The following is a 24,170-nucleotide window of genomic DNA, read 5'->3' as shown; positions in this document are numbered from 1 at the left end:
GTAAGGAAAATTGCACCTGAAATATATGTGCACTACCTTTTTTAGATTTATGGCGGATTGCACGGACGTAATTAAAGGCGCCCTAAGATTCCCCTAAGCTAAATTGTGATTTGACTGTGACAGATCATGTACCAGATATCACAGACAGCAAAATTTAGCCTAGGATGGCCTTAAATATGTCGGTGCAATCCGCCCTTAGTATAATTTGTAAGCTAACTATCAACGATTTTTAACTACTCCAAACTACCCGCTAAGCGAGAAGCAAGTCAGCACAAGGCGCAATCTACATTTAAATATCTATAGGCACCGTATAATTATGCCTTGTTAAAAATTAGGGTCAAAATTTTGATTATGCAGCTGGCTCGGTCAACAATAAGTCATTTCCATACGCTCTTTCCTCACAAAGTTTGCTATGTTGCTCATGTAAATTACCTGGTAAAAAAAGAAAGTTATCAGAGTATAACCTCTGAACTCAAGCAAAAATATCCATCTGGATGAATTCATATGAAAGCATAAATAGTTAGTTAACTTATGTCAAGTGAAGATATTTACCATCTAATTGCAATAATTTAATATAAACAGCAAAACGTTACAAAATGTGATTAAAAATAAGCTACATCTTACAGTTACCATGTAGGAGTAGCTATTTAATTACTAATTTTATTAACTGAAAACAACCTCCTTCAAAATCCTTAGTATTTTAAAAGTGATATTAAGCTTCAAAATCTCCTTCAAAACTTTAAAGTTTCAATTTTAGAGGGCGACAGTACAACCACGCCCTTAAAACTAATTAATTACTTCTTTATCGTACGTTTAATATCCCATTCATGACGACATGATAATCTCGCTTTTTGTCCATGCGGTTGACATTGACAAACGATATTTCACAGGAAGGAAGATTAACTCTCCAGGAATTACTGCAGTGCAGCACCCTTTTCGCAAGGCCACAGATGGAATATGAAGAAAACCGAAAAATTATGGTTTTTGGTCATCAACCCTACAAGTTTTAGAATGCAGATGTTCCTGCTCCCCGACAATACGCTTTGGCGTATGGCCGAAGCACAATCTGGTGTCTACTATAAATAGAAAACATATTGGGAAAACAAAGCGTTCCCCTGCTGAAATCATAAAAAACCACAAAACTGGATATTGGAATACGAATGAAGACGTTTGACTGTTTGACAATGATAAACACTAAGAAGATTGTTTAGACTTGTTTTATCTGACTTAATCAAGTACGCACACTCGGCGCAAGCCCTTCCATTGTGTATACAGGCACTGGAACCATTCTGCTAAATACAATTAGAACCCAAACAAGAACCATATTACATTATTTGTAACTACATATTTCAACAGCCGGCCTGGCTTGTTAACCAAAAAGATTAAACCTTTGAGAGAAAAACAAACGTTTCTTGACCTATCGCAAATAAACAAATAGTTGCTTTTGTAAATTTACTGACACTTAAAACATCTTAATAAGAGTAACAAATACAAACAAAAATCTTTGTTCTTACATAGTCGTTAACCATATCAGGACCCATGTCGATCATGCTTGTATTTATCTAATCCACTTAGGTTCGCTGCACTTAAGCAACAATAATTCAATTAAAACTCCATGGAATATTCCAGAATAATCTCCCACTGGCCGTTCTTCGTAATTCTTTGACACCGGAGTAGAGCAGTAAATGACCCTTTAAGTAAATAACTGACCGTCTGATGACGGATAAAACTCCAAGAGAACCCACGTCGCGCAAAATCCCCCGAAGTTTGGGCACAAACTAACGTGAACACTGTGAACAGCCTGAACGCGACACAAAAGAGGCGGAGGCAATTGAACGCGCGCAAACGAAACGTTGTCAAATTGTGCAATGTTAGTTACATTAGTTTATTTTTATGTAATAATTCGAAAAATCTCAATTTCCACAAAAAAAAATGTACTTCATTACATGTGTACCTTTAATCAAACAACCCTCATAATATCAGAACATTTCTAGTTCAACGCTTTACATAAACATTACCCGGACTTCGCAAAACAAAGTGAAATCACACAATACACAAAAAATAGCGAGTTTTTCTAATTAAAACTGATACAACCTGACATCAACAAAAACAGATGTGGCAACGTTGCACGTCTGCAACATTGGGCGACGGCCACACGGCCGATGGACCGGTAAGTTAGGACTGTCGGGAGGGGGTGAAGGGAAGCTAATGCGGTGCGGGTGTCGCCCTCAGTGTTGAGCTGCAATGTTGTCACTGTGTGGTTGTTTTTATGAATTAATTGATAAAAATCTAACCCAATTGAAGGTTACATGATAATAAAATTTGCTTTGAATTGAACTGCACTCTTACTACTAAACTTTACAATTAATTATGATAACAAAATCCGGGATAATAGGAAAAAAGTTAATTAAAACCCATCATAACATTTCCTAGATGCTATGTTATTACAATTTACAATACTCTATAAATTGTTTGTGATTCCAACCTGTTTTCAAGTTGATATGCCTCAAATCTTAAAACCACTAGAAAAACAAAATGCTAAGTAGTAAAAGTAAACCAAGGAGTTGCCAAATTGTGTATCATAAAAGATAATGAAATTTTTTTATTGAATCAGTGCCAAGTCATATTTTTATTAGAACGTTGCCAATATGTGTGAACAAAACATTGAACTAGCACCAGAAATATTTTAGTTAATATAATTTGAAGTATAAATAATATTAATATTTTCATGAAATCTACCCATGGTCTTGCTTTAAAAACTTTAAAAATAAACTCTTTTTTAGTAGTAATCCAAAGCTAGTTTTCTCAGTTAACTGACCAACTTATAAGATTATAATCTTAATTGTTATTATAACCTGTCTTTTCACTAGCAAATCTAACAACAAAGTAATTTTGTTTATCATATTGTTGTGAAAACTGTTTTCACTTATTTTGAAAAATGATGTAAACTTGTGTGTGGAGCGGATGTGATCTGTAATCAACTTCTTCAATAAACATTTTTTAGGACATTTACTTGATCCATAACACAGACTCCAAGAGATCAAATTTATTATTTTCTGATTAGAACTAAAATCAAACTATTGGCACTGTTAAGGAGAAATAATAATAATTTTATACTTATAAATATTATTATAAACAACAAGAAAAACATTCCATGCATAAAAATTTAGTTGATTTGATGGTTGCTGTGGAGAACAATGAAACTCATTAAAATAGCTGAAATCTTTGGTATTTTATTGCCACCATAAATTCCGCTATTAGCCTTTGTAATGCTTTCCAGAGAGAATTTCTTGAAAATACTAATCAATAGAGTTTGTAGTGTATACAAAAAATTACAGATTAAGAAATGGTGAACTGATACAACTACCTTGGAGTCATTTGCAAACAGATTTGTCAACAGATTTATTAAATAAAAAGAATAGAAGTTGGTCTTTTTTATTTTGTGCTATACAACTGTTTTCCTTTTGTATTACAAACAAAAAATCTGTATTACTATTTGGGTTTTGTATTAGGTACACAATTCTTGATAAATAATGCAAAACAACAATTGAACTGTTTTAAAAAATCTAAAGTGCCTATATTAATATAGGTGCATAATTTTTGGTTAACAAATAATATAAATAAAATTCTCTAAGGTTGTGGATCAATAAAAAATTTAATCTGACCTCTAACCTTTTTTAAAGGTTAGGGTAGGTAGGATTGAAGTAAATTAAGCAATTATTTTTTTCATTATTATATAAACTTTTATAGAAGTGACCTAAATGTCAAACTCTATATCCTATGCAGCATAGTATAAGTGAAACATGTCACTCCAAAATCCAAAATAAATTAAAAAAAACATGCAACTCACCTGTTGTTGTTGTTGAACCTGTTGTCTTAAACTATGCTGCTGGGCTGCTTGAACTGCCAAAGTTTGTTGTTGTAAAAAGTGATGATGCATTGAAAGATTATTAGGTGGCATCTGATGTCCACCTGCCATATAAATCAGCTGCTCTGGGGCAAGTTGGGTCATCTGAGGCTTATTGTGTCCTCCTAAGTCATATAATGATGAAGGTAAAGCTGCGCCATAATGTGCTGTGCCAGTGGGTATTCCACCTGTAGGTGGTGTTGGTACTTTCGGGCCTTGAATTGAGGGGGAGCCAGAATTTCCACCTCCTTGGTTAGATGGATATTTCCATTTGTCTGGGTTCTGCAATAATATAAAGTTTTAGTTGGTATTAGTACACAATTTCTGAATAAATATTTTACCTCCATAATAGTATCATCTCCTTGAGCCCACCTAAGTTGTTTAGGTCCAAAAGATGGAAACTCTGGGTCAGGAGGCCTTTGAAACACATAACCTACAGCCGCATCATCTTGTGTGCGCTGGGGCCCCCCCAGGGCATTATTGACACTATCCATATTTGATTTTATGATGCCATCTCCTTCTGGCACACCTCCGTTGTTATCAAGCCACTTCATTTGTGTCACTAATGTAAATCCTTAATTATTATCTAACAACAATATTTTTTCAACTGAAAAAAATTACCAGTTAAACTGGCTTTCCACTAAAAAAATCATATAAAACCAAAGTGTGATAATACACAAAAGTTTCTGCAAAATTAATTTATTAAAAGACTTCAGTTATTACCTTATTAAAGAATTAAGGGTCTAATGTGCTTTCTTATTACTGTAATTTTTCAAATCTTATTAGGTAAGTATATTATTATATCTTATTCAAATATTATTTTTGAGGATTTAACTGTACCTAACTAACTAAATAAATGTGGAATATAAAATTATGAAAAATTATAATGAATTTAAAAAATGGATTATATTTTGTTGTTTTTATTACCTACATTATCAAAAACTTGTAAACATATTCTACAATATGTTTCTTGCTAGAACTATTAAATCATAATTAAAAAGTGACCCTCTACAATTGAGCAATGCTGAAGAAAGATTCAACCAATGGCCAAACTCTCAGATATTAGAATAAAGATACACCTTACCAATATTATCATAACAAAATATCTCAACATCTGAAAGAATATTTTCCAATACCGAAAACCAAAACTTGAAATCAATTAATTTGTGATTTTATTTTAGAAGCAGAAAAAATTTTAAAAAAATAACAGAACACAGAACTCAATCTTGCTCAGGCTCTTGCTAGAATCAATGATCAGTTAAGAGTAAAAAGGGTAGGTTAGGTAAAAATTGAACCCAAAATGTAGGTAATGGCTTCTTTGAAGGGTACTTTAACCTTAACAATGAAGAAAACAATAAATCAAAATATCTGGGAAAAGTAACTAAATAGAAAATAGAACAGGTATTGGAGAGAAAATAAAGATCCCTTGTCAATTGTGCTTAAATTTATTTTACTGATTGGGTTTAGTTTTAGTCTCATCATATATATCATATTTTAACTCAGTTTAATAAAATAAAATATCAATTAAAGACAATATTTTGGGCTTAGTGTTTACATTGTCTCATCTAATTTTATTTTACAACTGACAAGTTTAGGCTAGCACTTTGACCAAAATAGCCTTGAAAATAGCCTCTTGTTTTGTGTCTGCTCAAGGTCAGGATTAGGTACTCAAAATAACGTGGTCACAAAAACATCTCATTAACTTACAAGTGAACAGTAACTTCCTGAAATCAAGACCCTTTGTGTTTGGGGTGCTTTTTGACTCATGATCATACCAGAATGATAATTCAAAATAAATTTAATAATAATGGTACTTTGGACACTGGTTTGGACATGTAAAAAAATATATTGATGATATAAAGATAAACAGCTCAATTTGACAAATAATAGTTTAGTTTTTTTAACGGTTGCCATGGAAATCAAAGGTCTGTCAAAGATACTGCATAAATTGTGTGTAATGGGAAATTCCATAAACATATCAGAATTTAAAAGCCCTGTACTTCTCTAATAAAGTTTTGCCTTCATTCGGTGAAATTAGATACCATGGGTGGGTAAATAAATTGATTATTTACCCGTTGTTTACGCGATGACATTTCAGAATCCCGGTTAGAAACAATTAATGGCGAATGACAATCGATGAATTCAACACAAAGAAACCTCAGCACAACATACCCAGACAATGTTTACTTGCATTTAATAATCAAATTTGGTTTACCTGCCGCAATTCCAATCAAATATCCAGCATCAGCAAACCGTATTATTCGCGAAAATCGACGTTTTATGTCTTGGCGTCGGCTTCGAAAAGAGCTTTTCCCACTGTACACAAACACAATAATCGATCACAATTTTAACACTATGATGGATGTCACAACATAAAATATTACCACTAACTGTACAAGAAACTATATACAATTTACACAATACTCGGATTCAAAAATTACGCCATTTATACCAGAGATTTCTGTGGATTTTATAAATGACAGAAAATTTCTGATAGATTAATCGCCATTTTATAACTTGCGCTTGCGCAGCACGGGTCGCGCGTTTTGCAGTTTGCGCCGTGCGATTCGCGCACACTTTGATGTTATAACTAAAGTATGTCGGATAACCAGGTAAACTGGGAAGTGTTAGTTGGGTTGCATACACTTCTAGCTTTAGCCCTCAATTTATATGAATTTTGAAATTAGAATATCATTGACCTATCACGTATAACGAAAAATGTTTAAACTATTATATGTTGGTTTATGGTATCTAAATTATAGTAAAAACTCTGGAGAAGAAACAGGTATAAGTAGTAAATAAAAAAATAAATATACAGAGTAGATCTGAATAGGTATAATTAAATTGTCTGATCAGATGTAGCTTTTGCTCGTTAATTTTATTACAATCTGACCTCGTCAAAATAGATCCATAGCAATTTGGTGTGAATTCTACCAAGAAATTATAGGTTTGTGACATGACCATTGCGAGTTTTCAATAAACGTTAATTAAAAGAGCGTGTGCCAATATAATTTTTAAGTAGGTGCTCTTGGTGATTTGGGAAAAAAAGTACTCATTTATTTCAGTAAAATTAGTTTTCTAACTCACTTGTATAGCACTGTGTGTTTCAACACTGATGGTTATATGGGTGATTGCCGATGTAAAAAACTTTGACTTTAAAGTAATGTGTGGAATAGTACTATAAACATACATCCATGCAATAATAGGCTATCGCAACCTTTTTCTAAAACTGAATAATAGTTAACTAGTTAAGTTTAAGAATAACGTTTTTCCTGTAATAACAGTGGCGTCAAACTCCTATCTTCAGATTTAAGTATTTATTTGATCATGGGCTTACTCTGGACTAGTCTAGACACCCTGTAGAAACAAAAAAAATTAGTTACCAAAATAGGTATACTTTTTTTATCATTCAATATAATATTGTACCTCATCATCAGAACTAACGTTTTTATGGGTTGTATAGGCAGTAGACCTTATGTCTGATAATAAAAACCGCTCGACCATTACCAAACCCAAGCGGTTCCATCTTAATTGCTTCTGCAATTAATTCTTAAGCTCATGGTTTCAACTTCGGTTTCCATTGTCTCGTCCATCCGCAAAACACCGGATCATCATCAACCAGTTCACACACAGATATCGCGCAATGCGTACGCGGCATTTAGCGCTCCTTTTGGTCGGTACTGCTCTTTGGGCTCTTCTTCGGGCAGTTCTGTGCTACGACGAAGCACCATGGCAGCCGGTATTATACGACTACTATCACATCGACTTGGGGGAGTTGTCTGCCAATCAAGACCAAGGAGCCTTTGGGAATTCTAGAAGCAAAATCCCAGCACCCATGGATGCTATTGTTGATGTTATTAATGATCTGGGAATTAAGTTGTTAGCTGTAAGTATTAGATTATTTCTTCAATATAAAGTTCATATTTATTCTGCATTATATTTTTAACTTTAACAGAAAATTAAAACTTTTGAGTTTCATTAGAACTTGTAGCACTTACAGTATCTCATTATTACCATGTAACCCTGTGAATATATATGTATAGTTTAAATTTAAAAATGTATGTTGTGGTTTACAAAAATCTTAGAAAACATAGTTGAATCAAGTATCTTTTCGAAAATAACATAATTGACTTTCTGGACTAGAAATGTTGTACTCCCAATATGTTATAATACTAGTTAATCTTATAATAAATGTGAATATGTATCTAGCTATTGTGTAGTTTGCTGTGTAAATATTCACAGATGCTATAATCATAATAACACAAGTTATAGCATAATGTTTGTTTTGTATATGTGTGTATAGGTACGTCGGATCTGTGGTGGATTTAATTATCCGATATCAGAAATCCAATACAATAAATATTTCTTATTCAGTACATAAGAACTTGACCAAAATTTCATATGAAACAATTCCTTAGCGTTTTGTTATAAACTTATTACTTTACATTTTTGTTATAGACTTATTCCTGTTATTTTTTGAAGTACTGAAGTATTTAACAGAAATTTGAAATATAAAGCACGCCTTTAACTTTTCTTCATACAAAATAATAATAAATTTGTAATATAAGAGTTTAATAATAGACTGCAAATGTAGATTGTAAGAATTAATAACCATTTTCGTTGTTCATATATGCTGTCATCCAATCATTACTGTCATCTAAATTTTGCATCGTGATACAGTGTAACATTAACAAAATGTTATAAATAACCACTTAAATAATGAATGAACGAATATTAGTTTATTTGTATGAATCGTTAAACAAAATTAAGAGCCACGTACTAATTCGCACGGCTAGCCTCAAATGCATATCATATCCGATGATTATCAGCCTAGAATCCTACAGCCTAGAATTCTACATAACGATCGAGTATTATGAAATTGGCATTAGATTCAGTCACTAAAAGTATAAAATTCAAAAGTAGCACGAATAATCCATTTCCGGCTATATATGCACAAAACGGAATTAGGTATTTAATGATTGGATCCAAAACTAGACTAGAACGAATTTTTTGATGCATTGGAATTTAGATACACTGTATCACTTATTAAACTGTTTCAAACACGTGTGATAATTACTCATTGAAGGGTAAAGTGTACTCATCGATCTGAAATTGTATGTTCCTAAACTTTCTATTCTGATTCGGATAAACCCTTTTGTTCCAGTATAATATCTTAAACTACCACATAATTCAATAGAGTCATCGCCGAGCAAAACTTGCCAAACGTTTCCTAATTCCTTCAAATTAGGACCCAGAGTGGGTCGTAATTAAGTAAGTAGTAGGATTGCCCAAATTTCGGAACTCGTCTATTAAAACGTCTAAGAATGCGCAAATAGTTGGGTAGAACCCGTAACTGAAACAAAACCGATTAAATTACGCGGATTTTTGCGCGACCTTACTGCTGAAATTATCTTCATTATGTAGTTAACTGTTTAAGAGTAATTATAATGACACACTGTCTATATGTTTCCCAAGTTATCAGTGTTAATTATTTATTGCAACTTAACTTTTGTTAAATACTTTTAAACAACTACATATTGAATCTAAATCAACGTAGCCATGCTCCGATCCGTTAATAATTAGCCTGTATATTTAAGGAAAAACTTTAAATAAGGTTACTTAAACCAATTAAATCCAATAATACAAAAAACAATAATTTATCACAAAACCATTCACACATCAGAAAAACTGATTTGTGTTCCGTTGTCTCGGTAATGTTTAACAACATCGTTGTATTGCAGATCCACAATGAACACAATGAAAACAACATAGCAATATCGCCATATGGAGCGTTTAGTGTTCTAGCTGCACTAAGTGAAGGTCTGCAAGGTGATTCGTTCCATGAAATCTTGCATTCGGCTCGGATACCCCATGATAAGCAATTGATTCGTGTGGGACTTAGGGACATCCACCGGCATTTAAAGGTGTGACAAAACAGTCAAACTAGTGTTCAAAGTTTCACTTTAATTGACTTAATTTACACTTATAGAGCTACTTTATTCCCGAGGAAGGTTTTCTAGCGGGTCTAACACTTAATTTGAATAACGTTAGCTTGAAGAGTGAATATGAAGACGTCCTTCGATTTTATGGATTCGACTACAATTCCTTTAACAATGCTTTATATCCGGACCCGCCTACAACCAGAAAAACTGTAGAAGGTACCACTCTAGAGACTGGTTTTGGAGTTTCTGATGGTAACTGTCATTTAACTTTAAAAATTATTTTTTATTTATAACATTCTATAGATACTACATCGACCACTACAGAAAAAGCCGAAGAAACTACAGTAAGCGTTATAAGCAAAGGTGGAGCAGAAGTCCCACCTACCAGTCCGCCTACCACAACCACTGCCGTTCCATCTATACCTACACCTGCAACTACTACTAGCGCACCAACTACTACAACTGAAGTTGAAAGTAAAAACTTTAAAATCACTTTTTCTTTGTCTAATCAAAGGTTTCAGTTATAAATAATAAAGAAGAATTAACAACCACTACTACCCTACCGCCCCCTACAACCACCACAACTACTGAAACACCCACAACTACCACGGGAACTGAAACCACTACAACAGAAGCTGTCACTACTTCTACGGCACCCGCCACAGAAACATCAGTTATTGAAACTTTAGAAATAACCGCTACGTCATCTTCCACTACACCAAATGAAGAATTGGGCACAAATACCAAAAGCACGGGCTCGACCGCAGCTCGGGTGACCTCAGTGACATCTTCCAGTCAATCGAAAACAGCTACAGGCTTTACGACCACAAAAATGCTGGAAACAACAGCTGAACTTCACAGCACTACATCCAGTGACAGCGAAACAGCTTCGACAAATATGCAAATAGTGACCGTAACACCGCCGGAACTTACGACAGAGACTGAAACATCAACTAAAATCAAGGAAAATACTGTAAGGACTACTAGAGAAATAGCAACTTCTACAGTTGAACCAACCACAATGACATTAAAAGACTTGAATACTAGTCCAACAAGTCAAGACTCAACTACACTAAGTCTATCCACCTTACCAGTCGTATCATTCAGTTCTCCTATAGTTGAAACTACTACTTTCGAGATAACAACCCCATCAACTAACACAGAAGCAAGTATTGAGAATAATACTTTTTCAACGTTTTCGATGGAAGATGTCGAAAGTTCCACCAGCGTAACATCTTCACAAGAGTCTACGACAATAAACGTGTTAGAACCAGAAGGTACCAGCTCAACCTCAGTTACACAAACTTCGTTAGAAACAATCGAATCAGTGGCAAGTACGACTGAGTTATTTGCTGACCAGGACCAGGAAACCACTACAGCTTTTTTCTTTGGAACTACCAATAATGTTCAGGTAAGTTTTTGTTAAATTAAGAGAAGATACTTAATTTAATTCTGGTCATTTTAGGAAAACTTAGAAAGTAATGAAAACTTTGTCCCTAACTACAACTATGACGAAAATGTTCCTCCAGAATACAATGGCGCAGGAGTTGAAGACAATTTAATGACATCTCCAGAAGGGCAAAACGCTAATTTAAAAAGAAGCGTTAGATCGCCGATAGTCGATTATGTAATTGCTAGGCACAAATGCAGAATGCAGGTAATCTAATACTTCCATTAAACACCGAACTTTACTCTAGCACCCTGTAGATTATACGAGGAACCTCAATTTGTGGCTCTGTCCCAAAGAACCCACTACGTACCAGAAGAAGGGACAACATTCGCAGTATACGGAAAGTATAGAGAACCTGCAGCTTTTATGAAATATGACACGGTTTTACCGTACATGTTTGTGCCCAACCTCAACGCAATTGCTTTAAGTTTTCCTTTAGACAGTACTAAGTATTACTTATTGCTGTTATTACCTTTAAGAGATGACGGTGTGGATCAGTTGATTTGCGATTTAAGATTGTATGGAAATTTGAGGTTTATATTGGATAATCTTAGATTGACTCATGTAGAAGCAATTATTCCAAGCTTTACGCTTAAAGGTTACGTTACATTGACTCCAACTTTGCAGAAGGTAATTAAATATGTGATGATGCTAGCAAATAGAGGATTAACATTTTTTTCCAGCTGGGGATTCGCAAAATTTTCGAACCACGTCAATCAGATTTTAGTCCAATGACCAATGCTTCTGACATTTACGTTACTAATATTGAACAAGCCGTAACAGTAACTATTAGAAACTACTTGGATCCATCTGCGCAACGTTACAGTTAGCATGCGTAATTGAGCAATAATCATCCTGTACATTGGTGTTTTTTTTAATTTTTAGAAAATCTACAACAGTATCCGCCTGTGCGTTTCAAAGCAGACCACCCGTTTCTCTACTTTGTCGTAGACTCAGAGCTTCACGTTGCATTGATGGTTGGAAAAGTTATCAATCCCCTGAATACTAGAATAAGTTAGATGGCAAGCAAAAAAGGAAATACTTCATTTATTAAATTCTTATGCAACCTGAACAGTTTACCAATATTTGGAACACTGTTTCCAGTAGTTTAAAATAAGCCATACTTTACTTGTATATAACTTGCTTTTAAGTTTCAAAAATGTACTAAATTGTAAAATGTACAAAAGAGTAATCCAATTAAAAATCGAGTGTTTCCAATCTCATTGTATTTTTTTAATTTTTATTACCACAACCAAAACAAATTTTGACTGGAAAGTCATATGACAAATCCTTTAATAACCATAAAGCCATGACATAAATCTATGCCAAAATTAGTTTAAGTAGCTGGAAAAAAATGTTTTTTCGTATATTCGACGCCATAGGAAAAAAATTTGGGGACGAAAAACCCCCATCGGATCTTGGTGATCCTTTGGAATTTGAATCTGGTCCATTTTTAGACTATGCCATATCGTGGGTGTATGTAAGTTTGAAGAGATCAATTCTAAGCTTGATGTTAACAGTGACAAACTTTTTTCCAGTTATTCAAAAAACTGCTAATCCCCAAAGACTACAGAATGAAAGTCGGTAATGTTCGATGCGTTTCCATATGCGAAAAGAAAAAGAAAAAATGTAAAACTTAACTGCAATAAAGCTGATGGTTAGACAAGATTAAAAAGTTCTTTAGTAAACCCAAAATATATTTATCATAGGTAAGAACACAATTAAAGCTTTATATATTTAAATAAACTAAGTAACTATACTTAGTACTTATGGTACAGTGTTTAAGTACCAAACTGTATCATTTAACCCAGAGAGAGATTTTCATATTTGGCACACTGAATCACTATCAAGCAAATAAAAATTTGTGCATCACAATAATTGCCTTAAAAAGGCTCTAAGTCGTCCCTAGAAAGTCATTTCCACATTTTTCACCACATTAGTGTAATCAACTTTTGATGGCACTAAATAAAAAGCAGGAGCCACTTGAGTGCCGCAAGGACATTGACAGCCCATCACCCAACTGAAGGAGCCAACTTTATGATTACACTTTGGGCAAAATAGTTTACCTTGGACATTCTAAACACAATTCATTTGACTGTTAAAACATGAGAAAAAAGTATTGGCTGAGTGTTTTACCTGTGCTGCATTCATCCAAGCAATGGGCTCTAGAAAATGTGTTTTTGTGCATGGAATGCCCTTATCTTGATGCTGAATCAAATTTTTTTCCGACGCTAAAACTCTGCGACATTTTCTACATCTGTAAACATTTGGGTTGGGTTGTGTTTGTGGAATTTCCGGGTCTGGCTGAATCAGATCGATAAAGTTGTGTGGTAGTATTTTTACTTTCTTCACTCTATCAGCTGCTAAACTCAGTCGGTATAGTTTGTAGTGGATATTGCTTTTGTCTATAGTATATCCCATGTCTTTATAGATTTTTAATTGGGTGACAAAGCCTGTAAAATTTTATCCATTAACAATTTCTTTAAAAAGATCAAAATTTTAATTAAAGTTAAACTCTGTTAGATTGAGGGCAACTAGTCCACACATGAAATACAAATTGTATTTCACTATAATAGGACCTAAAATTAGTTGAATTACCTAACACACAAGAAATCTAATGCACAGGTCAACATAATAAATACTTTGGTGATTGTCTTTTTTATGTAAAAAACATTAAATGTATTTTTCCTTCTTGTCCTTTTGCAACAAAGTTTTAATTTCCTTATTACTTCATGACAAAGTTGTCAATGTGAAACTAATTTGTAAATGGTAGTCACAGCTTCTTACCTTGATTTGGAAACACAATGTGCCTTTTTGACTTGACTTTCTCAAAAGCTTCAGTGTATGTAAGCTGATACTTTTTCATTACATAAGCTATTACAACAGTGGCACTTCTAGACACTCCAAAATAACAGTGAACAAAAACAACACCTTTGCTTAAACCTAAAAAAAATTACTTACACAAAGAATAAAATGGTTTAACATGTTTTTACCTTGTTCAATAAAGTGAATACAATCATCAAAGTGGCTTAATAAGTCTTCTTTTGGCTGATCTGAGAGTTGAATAAATTTTGTGGTTAGATGGCTTAAATCTGTGATGTTTCTTGGCAAAGGGCAGGTATCTATAGTGATTATATGTGAAACTCTCAACTTGCTCAAGGTTTCTATGTCTTTTGCAGCCGCCCAACTTCCAAGAAATAATCCTGGCTCAATTTCATCAACACTGATCGGCCCTAAACTGAAATCTTCTCTATGTAGGATAGATGACATGTTGTTATTCTTAGTGCACTCTAAAACTATAGTCATAATAAATTAGTGAACAAATAAGTTTTACTAGCTAAACAAGTAAGGACAAACCTTTAATTGGTTGGCAAGTGTTAAACTATTATTTTTTCTGACTGAATGTTTCTAAATTCTGATACACAAAGCCAAATAGTATAGATAATTCTAAAGTTTGTTTAGGAGGATTTCTGTGTCACCGTTCCCAATTTAGACAGATGCGAATGTTGTAGTACTTATAACTTAAAAAGCAATTGTTGTTGACAATATGACGTGTTTGTTATCTTTAAAGTTAATTGTTAACTTAGACCCCCAATTAAAGACCAAAATATCAACAAAACATGAATAATAACCTCTTAAACTCTCCTCTCAAACCTAACCTAAAAAATGAGTCAAATGTCAAAAAAAAATGAGAGAAAAACACTGATCATGTAACATGTACATGGACTGAAATGATTGAAAATATGCTTTGATTCCGGCATTATTCCGGTGAATTTTTTATTGTTACCAGTTGTTACTATGTTTTATGTAATTTTGTTACTATTTTTTTGACAATTCTGTTTTAAATAAAAAGTATACCTACTGATTTTTGTGACGTTGATTAATTTACTTCATGAGTGGGTACATAAATGAAATAATTAATAATTTTACCAGAGTTTTACTACCTAGAAGAATTTTTATTAATGACATCTATTGTTTGCGTAGTTTTTACATGTGATTGCGTTATAACTTATTGATTATGTGAATCGCTCTTCCAACATACAAACTTTAACGTTATTGTTTTTTGCAAGATTTTATCATTCATATTTATATTGAACTTCTACTGGAAAACATGTCAGACTAGATCAATTTGATATGATTGATTGTATCAAAAATACAGGATGTCTCATAATCACTAACCACTATCAATCGTACTCCTTACGAAATAAAAAAAGATGTTAGGTTCCACCGAGATTTGAACTCGGATCGCTGGATTCAAAGTCCAGAGTGCTAACCATTACACCATGGAACCGTTGAAGAAATTATTGATTCTGATGATGGAGCTTTACTTGGTTATACGGGGGATCATTAAGAAGTGACTGTATAAACTTGGGTAAACATTTTAACTTTTTATTATTTTTTCGAAACTGAATTTGTGAGATATTTTACGTTATACGCAAAAAAGGTATTTTTATAGCTAATAACTTAAAAACCTTGAAACTATTGTCATTAACAAATACATCAGTTGAAAACATTAAAAAAAGTCAAAATCAAACAGCACCTGAAAAAACCGATGATTTACGCGTTATTAATCCCAAAATTTCTAAGTAATGTCCCGTTAATACTTGAAAAATAGCTTAAGTAAACGATTCAAACATTAGTGTAATCCAATGCAATAAATCTATTAACCAATGGATTAAGAATTTCAGGCTAATCACCTCTTTATAATAAATAGGGTAATTGAACACTGTACACAGTTTAAAACAATGGATCACCTGGTAAAGTTAGCTGTCTTTGCAGTTATACCCTTCATGGGTATAGTAGGCAAGGTAAGTTTTATTACCCTTAAAATTTTGCAGGTTTTGATGTTTTCTTTCAGACAATACCAGTTGAAGATGCTTCTTTGGAAAACCTTAACGGTCCAGTTGTAGAAATTTCCGATGGTTTATTGGTGGGAACCAACGAAGTTACTGACAAAGGGACTAGATATTCGGCTTTTAGAGGTATTCCCTATGCTGAACCACCTTTAGGAGAGTTGAGATTTGCGGTTAGTTCATTATCCATTAGAAAATTGACAATTTAGTGTATGTGGTTTTCCTGACAGTCTCCTGTAAAAAATTCTCCTTGGAGTGGCTACTGGGATGCAACTAAAGATTCTGAGGTTTGCGTTCAAGGTTCAGACGAAGATGTCATAGGTTCGGAAGATTGTCTTTACGTTAGCGTGTACGCCCCAGAGGTAGGCGTTTTGGTGTAATGTTAATATTTTGATTTGAAGTATTTATTTAATAGGGAGCTTCAAATCTGGCGGTAATGGTTTGGATCTACGGAGGTGCTTTCACAAGTGGTGATTCTTCGTACGAAAAATACGCTCCTGACTTCTTACTTGATGATGGAGTAGTTTACGTTTCATTTAATTACCGTCTCGGCATTTTGGGTTTTATGAGTACTGAAGACACCACTGTATCTGGCAATTGGGCCTTGAAAGACCAGGTGTTGGCCTTAAAATGGATCAAGGAAAACATTGCCAGTTTTGGTGGAGATCCTAATAGAATAACCATTTTTGGAGAGAGCGCTGGTGGCGCTTCAGTGTCTTATCTTCTTCAGATTCCGCAAGCTCAAGGTCTATTCGATGCTGCTATTGTACAAAGTGGAAACTCTCTGAATCTTTGGTCGTTAACTACAAGAGCACGACAGGCTGCTTTTCAAGTTGGATACAATCTAGGAATAACAGCCGTTTTAGCTAGGACATTGCTGCAACGTCTTAGAGAAGTGGATGCTTACGCTTTACAGCGTTCTGCTCAAAGTGTTTTAGCCCAAGTATGACTTTTACTATACTCATATTTGAACCAATTAACTAGAATATAATCAATATTGAAGGTTTACTTGATTAATCCTCTGAGAGGATTGCCATGGGCTCCCATAATTGAAGCTGAAAGTGAAGACGCAGTTTTTACACACCACAGTGATTCATTCTTAAGAAGTGGACAGTTTCCCAGTAAAGTGCCAATTATGATAGGATATACCAGCAATGAAGCCGGACACGCCCATGGTCTTCCTGGTATATGTACAAAAAATTCAGCTTTAGATCATTAAAGACGATTTATTTTGTAGAAAACCTTCGTCAGTACTTACTCTTATTTGATGTTACGAGCAGTAACTTGGCACCATACAGTTTGTCAAGTAGGACAACTGTTAGAAGGGCTGTAGCTAATGAAATAAGAGCAAACTTTTTTGGGTCAGATTCTTTGAGAGAACAGTTTGATAATGTCGTTGATGTAAGTGAGGAATAGAGTGGTTAAAACAATGTTACATAAATATTTTTTTAGTTCATTAACATCGATCAGTTTACTAGAGGCACTCTAAGGTTCACTGAGGATGTTGTTCCTTATGTTCCCGCGGTTTACTTTTATGTATTTGGTTACATGGGTCAGATTGTTGGTGAAAACCCTTTTAACGGTAAATAATAATCATAGAGTTAATCAGACGAAGAGCATAATTCAATTTAGGTGCCGGTCATGCCGAGGAATTGTTCTATTTGTTCAAACAACCAGGAAACTACAGCGAAAGTGATTTGGTGGTCAGAGATAGAATAGTCAGATTGTGGACTAATTTCGCAAAATCATTGTAAGTGTTATTTTTAGTATCGTTGATAGATTATTGATGACATTATTTGTTTTAGCAATCCAACTCCAGCTAGCGACCCGTTGCTCGACAACGTGATTTGGCCCAAAGTTACCCCAGGAAGTTCAAACCTGGACTATGTATGGATCAACTATACCATAAGCGCAGACACCAACCACAACCAAGAAGAATTTACATTCTATAAGAGCCTATTTGATCAGTACGGTGATGATGATTACACTACTTTTTAAAGTAGCTTTGTATATTATTATGTATAGTTTTCCCACATAATATTAATAATACCATAAAGTGTTGGATAATCAAAAGCAAAAACGTACTATTTCTTATTCCAACATTTATACTATTTTACAAGTAGTACGGTTGTTCCTTTGTTATTGTGATGTTTAGGAATGTGTGCTCCTTCAGTTAGGTATCTAAATTTTTATAGATAATAATAAACAACGAGTAGCACTACCATGACGTAGCAGTAATTAATTTAAAACGTCGTATTTATTGTAAAATCACTCCTGTAACTTGATGATGCTTAACTTATCTTGAAATCGATTTTAGTCAAAAACGGAATAAAAGTTTGGTCTAACTCTGCTTTTAACATCACTTTCTCACTGTTTTAGAATATTTATACAAAAAAAAAACTACCTATGTCACCGTATCAAATAAGTGATTAGATGCTACACTGATTACTTAAAATCACTAAATCAGCACCTGTTCAAATGTTGCTGACAAAAGAATAATCTAATCAAGTCAGTATAAAATAATCGAAAATTTTAAGTTATTTTTCATTCAAAATGAGAATTATGGTGCTGGTTTTAAGTGTGATTCTAACAGTAACATGTTTTTCATCTGTTCATTCCAAGGTATTTTATTGAATTAATTTTAACAGCTTAAGTAATCCTTCATCAATCATTCCTCAGCTAAATTTATTGTCCTTGTTAAACTGTCACTACTTAAAAAACATTCTTAATTTTCTCATAGGCGGTCACATCAAATGAGGATTTGCAGGATGTTTTATATGATCCATCACTGGAAATCCCAGATGGGCAGATTGTAGGAACATACGGAGAAACTGTCAACGGTACTAAATATGTGGCATTCAAAGGAATTCCCTACGCTGAGCCACCAATCGGTGATTTAAGATTTGCTGTAAGTTTTTTTAATAGAATGGAATGTAATGCTTTTGACAATGCTTTTATAGGCTCCGGTTAAAAATTCAGCATGGACTGGTTACTTGAATGCCACCGTTGATGCTAACGTATGCATACAAGGTTCAGGAGATGATGTCGTAGGGTCAGAAGATTGTCTTTACCTTAACGTATATGTCCCTGAGGTATTGAACAGTATCAAATATCTTTTATAATGTAATAACACTATTTAAATTACAGAATGCAGACAACTTGGCTGTTATGGTTTGGATTTATGGAGGAGGTTTCACTAGTGGTGATTCCACATACGACTCATATTCCCCTGACTTCCTTCTTGATGAAAATGTGGTGTTCGTTTCGTTCAACTATCGTCTGGGCATTTTTGGTTTTATGAGTACCGAAGATCAAACTGTTTCCGGAAATTACGGTCTAAAAGACCAGGTCCTAGCCTTGCAGTGGATCAAAGATAATATTGAATACTTTGGAGGAAATCCAAATCGCATTACTATTTTTGGAGAAAGTGCTGGAGGAGCTTCAGTATCCTACTTACTTCAAATTCCTCAAGCTCAGGGATTGTTCAATGCCGCCATTGTTCAAAGTGGCAATTCTCTGAATCTCTGGACATTAACTACCAGATCTAGGCAACTAGCCTTCCAAGTTGGTTATAGACTTGGGATTAGCGCTTTACTTTCTAGAACTTTGTTGAGCAAAATGAGAGATATGGATGCTTATACGTTACAAAGTGCCGCAATGAGCGTTCAAACCACTGTGAGTATATTCTTACTATAGTGCTGAAAAAAAAACATAAACATTGTTAACAGCTATTGCTAACTAATCCTCTACGTGGCTTGTTATTTGCCCCTACTATTGAAGTTGAAAGTTCCGAAGCAGTTTTCACTAAAAACAGCGACGATTACCTGAAAAATGGAGAGTTTCCCAGTAAAGTACCACTTATGGTAGGTTTCACAAGCAACGAAGCCGGTCACGCCCATGGACTACCAGGTAATTATGTCTAGTTTCTTATATTTTCTAATAAAACTGTGTTATTATATTTGACAGAACTGTTGCGTTACTATTTATTGTTTTTTGATGTTGCTTCGCAAAACCTGGTGCCGTACAGTTTAACATCAAGTTCAATTGCTAAAGCATTAGCCGGTACCAGAATTAAGCTTAATTTCTTTGGATTGACTTCTATGAGGCGACAATTCAATGAGGTGGTTAAGGTATGTTGAAAATGTTTGTTCCAAGTCTACTAAAAGCAGGAAACTGAAATCTGCTTTTTTTTATACAAAAATAAGTGTGTTCAAAATTTACCAACCATGGAAATCTCAAGGAGATTGGGTTAAATGTCTAATATCTTACTAGTTTTTACCTCAGAGCCTTGTATAGAGCCCGGTGGTAAAAACCTTCCAAACAAAATATTGTGACCAATAGAGTCAAACGCCTTACTGAAGTCACATAAGATTCCAGATATGGTTTCTCTCTATATCTGTCTTTTCGTAACTCTAAAGTCAGTTAAATTAAGCAATTCTATACATAAATAATACACAAAGGTGCTTTCTGTAAGTTATAAAACCTGTTTTTAGTTTGTAAACACCGATCAATTCACCAGAGGAGCAAGACGATTTGTAGAAGACGTAACACCCCACATTCCTGCGGTTTACTTTTACGTTTTTGGCTATATGGGAGATATTGTTGGTGAAAATCCTTATGACGGTATAACTTTTATTTACTATTATGAACAACAAAGTAACATATACCTATTTAAAATAATACAGGAGCTGGGCATGCTGAAGAACTATTCTATCTGTTCAAACAACCTGGTGAATACAGTGACAAAGATGTGGTGGTCAGTCAGAAGTTAGTGAAACTTTGGACCAACTTCGCCAAAACTTTGTAAGTTTTTTTTTTAATTTCATTGTGCTGGGTATTTATGAATTATATGTTTAAAGCAATCCTACTCCGGAAGAAGATCCTTTGTTGGATAACATAACGTGGCCTAAAGTTGATTTAACTGATGGAAACTTAGATTACGTCTGGTTAAACTATACTCTATCTCAAGACATCAACCCTGATGAGGAAAACTACCAGTTTTACAAAGATGTATTTGATCGTTATGGCGGTGATAGCTACTCCACATATTAAAACAAAATAAATTACATTATAAGTAAGATATCTCGTTTTTAAATAAATTTTGGGATTTCAGTTGTTTAATTTGGTCACTGTATTGAAGTTTTTTTTAGAAATGTATACGTCAAGAGATGAAAATGTATCACAACCCTAGTGATAGTGTTTTTCGTTAACACGAACTTTTGAAATTTGAAATGTCATCTAAATTCAATTTGATTGTCCGAATTTTGAGATATATCTAAAAGACCTACTCCTACAAGGCGGTGTACTGATAAAATAAATCCATCACTATTACACCTTATCTCGTCTAGATAACGATGTACTTACATTACACCTAAGGATTTGTGTTTAGTTTACATCATCATATACAACATGGAGTCAAAAGTGTTAACTCGGGCTGATTGTGATGAAGTTATAAAAAAATGCACAAACAGTGACCAGTTTGAGGTAGTAACATTCAAACTGAAACCATTCGAAGATAAGGAACGAGAATACTATAAACCTGACTGCGTTTTAGAGGTGAGCGCCAAAGTGGCCATGAAAATATCCAGATTCAGATTTTTTGTTAAAAAATTCATTCTACAACAACCGCCTCTCAATGAGTTAATGCGTTCAATTAGAGCGTCACAAAGAGAAATACTGTTCTACCAAGAGTTTTTACCGCTTTTAACAACCTCTCTGCCCGAATATGATACTGATTTTATCGCAGAATTTTACTACGGGGAAATCAACCGACTTATGATATTAGAAGATATGTCCTTAAAGTTTTTCGGACTGACAAGAAAAGCTAATCCGCACATGCTTGACAGATTCCATATTTGTTTAGTATTAAAAGCCATCGCCAGACTACACGCCGGCTCATTGGCTTATGAAGAAAAGCATAAAGATTCTGAAGTTTCTCGATTATTTGACGAAACGGACCTGATAGCTCAAGAACCTTTGTGGAGATTAAATGAATGTTTGGCCAGGCAAACAGTACTAGCAGGAACTAAAGGAGTACAAGCGTTAATACAAAAGTTTGTGCCAAATGAAAGTTTTAACGAGCACCTGAATAAACTTATTGAACAAACTTTCAAAACAATGCAATATCAAACAAAATTCCGAAATGTACTGGGACATGGAGATTTACACCCAAAAAATATACTATTCAACTACGAGAACCATTCACATATTCCAGAAAAATGCGTTCTCCTTAATTTTGGATATTGCAGATATTTTATGCCTGCTTATGATGTACTGACTTTCATATTCTCAAGTACGACCCGTCTATTCCGTCAACACTATTTTACATATTTCATCAAATTTTACCACGAATGTCTTCGTCAAGAATTAATGAAGCAAAACCTCCACATTGATGACTGTTTAACTTTTGAAGAATTCCAACGATCAATCAACTTCCTCATGCCAGCAATCAAACTCAAAGCTTTGATACACCTAGAAGATTGGGGTGCCAAACCAGGATTTTACAAGCAACTTCAAAAAGACGAACGTGCTTTTGCCGCTTACTTATACCAAGATAAAGGTCCTTTTGTCAAACAGTTGTACAAAAAAGACCCACTTTTTCAATATTTAGTGGTCGAAGGAGTTCAGGAAGTCGTTGAAACCGTCACGGTGCCCCAAGTGTCTAGAGAAAACTGTTATGAAATTTTGGAGAATTTGCTGCAGACTACAGTATACGATTTGATAAGTTATTCCTTGAAACCTGTTGAAGCTGATCAGTTTGAGCTGCATTTAGATGTAGCCGTTGAAGAGGAGGATCAAAAGAAGAATAAACGGATTAGGTTTCTTATAAGGTGCAGCAAGAATTATTCTTTAGAAGTACTAAAAAAAATTTGAGTGTTAATTTTCTTAAGGTGGTAATTGAAACTTGTTTTTTTTATAATGATATGTTAATATATATACCTATATCACACACATGACATAATATTATATTATCAATGTAACCATTTGCATCAATACCTGTTGTAGTAAATGTGTGCTTGAGCGTTTTTTATTTGTTTTGCACTTGACAACTTATTCAGCTACCCTATGAATTGTTGATGATTGTTGAAGTCATAAAGTGTGCAGTAATCTTATAACTAATCATTCACCATTTTTCAAGAATGTAATCCTTTATCATTATCCACAAAGATATGTGTTTTTGGTTGCAGAAATGTTGTTTATACACTAAACGATATCAAGTGAGTTTGACATTAAACATTTCATTTGATGCTCAAGCTGTTTAGTAAATTGGTACCTATATTTACTATTTTGTTAAATAAAAATATTTTTAATTTTGGTAATTATTTTCATGCGAACCATTAATAGAGAGACTTATCTTCAAAAATTGATACAAAAGACACAGATAAAAGTAATAAAGTAGAGATTTTGTTCTTGTTCCCAATTTTAGTGAAAACTTAAACTCGGCTTAAACTTGACGGTGCAAATACTGCTAATCCGTTTTTTGTTTGATTCTGTTGTGATTTCAACACAGAAAAAAGTAAAATGACGCCAAAACACTGAGTTAATTTTTGGCGCAATTTTTTCAGTAATTCAAAAAAAAAAAAAGAAGTAGTTTGCGTCAAAAATATAGCCCATATTAAAATTTACATCTATTGCTACTTATTAAACAATCAGTTTGTCAAGTGGTAAAATAAGGCAAAAACGTGCTATCATCACTTGATCAAGTACTCTACCATCTTGAACTTACGTCATAGATAATGTATGCGAAACATTTACGTTGCATTAAATTATGGTAACGCTAAAACATTAAAAAGTAATAAGATTTAATGATTTGTTCTGTTTACTGTTTATCTTTATGTAATGGCAATGTACGCAAGATAAAGTAGGTACAATTTTCTGTGGCAATGTGGAACTCTTCAGTATAATTTCAATTACGTGGTGGACACTGATATCTCAAAAACGGCATTGTCTTCCACAGAGATAATTTAGATTAAATCATTTCTAATCCCTCCCTTACCGTTACATATTTTTTATTAAAT

The 24,170-nt window shown here is 33.9% G+C and overlaps 6 protein-coding genes, 1 long non-coding RNA gene and 1 other non-coding gene across 15 annotated transcripts in view; 5 read left to right on the top strand and 3 right to left on the bottom strand.

Annotated features, from left to right (window-relative positions):
- Positions 1–6,460, bottom strand: part of pum (pumilio) — an 82,612-nt gene extending 76,152 nt beyond the window's left edge. For 2 of the 8 annotated variants that reach the window (XM_081977783.1, XM_081977785.1), the window contains exons 1-3: positions 6,123–6,456; positions 4,249–4,469; positions 3,851–4,189 (exon numbers count right to left, since the gene is read on the bottom strand). In XM_081977783.1, the coding sequence (XP_081833909.1) occupies positions 3,851–4,189; positions 4,249–4,461 (552 nt within the window). In that variant the 5' untranslated portion in view covers positions 4,462–4,469; positions 6,123–6,456. Of the gene's footprint in view, positions 1–1,514; positions 1,779–3,850; positions 4,190–4,248; positions 4,470–5,614; positions 5,757–6,122 lie in introns of those variants that run through there. The other 6 variants (XM_081977788.1, XM_081977789.1, XM_081977784.1 and 3 more) reach the window with 5 other exon arrangements.
- A 907-nt stretch (positions 6,461–7,367) lies between these two features.
- On the top strand, positions 7,368–12,517 carry LOC145727923 (uncharacterized). Its single transcript, XM_081977791.1, has 9 exons — positions 7,368–7,793; positions 9,649–9,831; positions 9,897–10,101; positions 10,153–10,323; positions 10,371–11,260; positions 11,315–11,502; positions 11,557–11,929; positions 11,983–12,124; positions 12,185–12,517. Exons 1-9 carry the CDS (start codon positions 7,551–7,553, stop codon positions 12,316–12,318), a joined length of 2,529 nt encoding a protein of 842 aa, XP_081833917.1. The 5' UTR covers positions 7,368–7,550; the 3' UTR covers positions 12,319–12,517.
- Positions 12,518–12,638: 121 nt separating this feature from the next.
- On the top strand, positions 12,639–12,974 carry LOC145727935 (uncharacterized). Its single transcript, XR_014177960.1, has 2 exons — positions 12,639–12,779; positions 12,838–12,974. It is a non-coding gene; the product is annotated as an uncharacterized LOC145727935 (long non-coding RNA).
- A 1-nt stretch (position 12,975) lies between these two features.
- On the bottom strand, positions 12,976–14,948 carry LOC145727931 (dual specificity protein phosphatase MPK-4-like). The gene is made up of 5 exons (XM_081977800.1): positions 14,657–14,948; positions 14,293–14,595; positions 14,087–14,242; positions 13,436–13,752; positions 12,976–13,375 (listed from the first exon to the last, which is right to left on the bottom strand). The coding sequence occupies exons 2-5, from the start codon at positions 14,567–14,569 to the stop codon at positions 13,205–13,207; spliced, it is 921 nt and encodes a 306-aa protein (XP_081833926.1). The 5' UTR covers positions 14,570–14,595; positions 14,657–14,948; the 3' UTR covers positions 12,976–13,204.
- A 570-nt stretch (positions 14,949–15,518) lies between these two features.
- TRNAQ-UUG (transfer RNA glutamine (anticodon UUG)) lies at positions 15,519–15,590 on the bottom strand. The gene has a single exon. It is a non-coding gene; the product is annotated as a tRNA-Gln (tRNA).
- A 406-nt stretch (positions 15,591–15,996) lies between these two features.
- On the top strand, positions 15,997–18,232 carry LOC145727926 (juvenile hormone esterase-like). Its single transcript, XM_081977793.1, has 9 exons — positions 15,997–16,107; positions 16,158–16,325; positions 16,383–16,514; positions 16,568–17,095; positions 17,156–17,336; positions 17,390–17,553; positions 17,605–17,734; positions 17,785–17,902; positions 17,958–18,232. Exons 1-9 carry the CDS (start codon positions 16,045–16,047, stop codon positions 18,148–18,150), a joined length of 1,677 nt encoding a protein of 558 aa, XP_081833919.1. The 5' UTR covers positions 15,997–16,044; the 3' UTR covers positions 18,151–18,232.
- Positions 18,233–18,614: 382 nt separating this feature from the next.
- On the top strand, positions 18,615–21,264 carry LOC145727924 (juvenile hormone esterase-like). Its single transcript, XM_081977792.1, has 9 exons — positions 18,615–18,774; positions 18,893–19,060; positions 19,113–19,244; positions 19,300–19,827; positions 19,881–20,061; positions 20,119–20,282; positions 20,646–20,775; positions 20,838–20,955; positions 21,012–21,264. Exons 1-9 carry the CDS (start codon positions 18,706–18,708, stop codon positions 21,202–21,204), a joined length of 1,683 nt encoding a protein of 560 aa, XP_081833918.1. The 5' UTR covers positions 18,615–18,705; the 3' UTR covers positions 21,205–21,264.
- A 150-nt stretch (positions 21,265–21,414) lies between these two features.
- LOC145727927 (uncharacterized) lies at positions 21,415–23,396 on the top strand. The gene has a single exon (XM_081977794.1). The coding sequence runs from the start codon at positions 21,562–21,564 to the stop codon at positions 23,023–23,025; it is 1,464 nt and encodes a 487-aa protein (XP_081833920.1). The 5' UTR covers positions 21,415–21,561; the 3' UTR covers positions 23,026–23,396.
- Positions 23,397–24,170: the final 774 nt, after the last annotated feature.

Source organism: Ips typographus, linkage group LG4 (assembly GCF_016097725.1).
Source record: "Ips typographus isolate SLU linkage group LG4, UJ_Ityp_2.0, whole genome shotgun sequence".
NCBI classification, from domain to species: domain Eukaryota; kingdom Metazoa; phylum Arthropoda; class Insecta; order Coleoptera; family Curculionidae; genus Ips; species Ips typographus.
The sequence above is the reverse complement of the archived record's forward strand: the minus strand, read 5'-3'. Positions and strand labels throughout refer to the sequence as shown.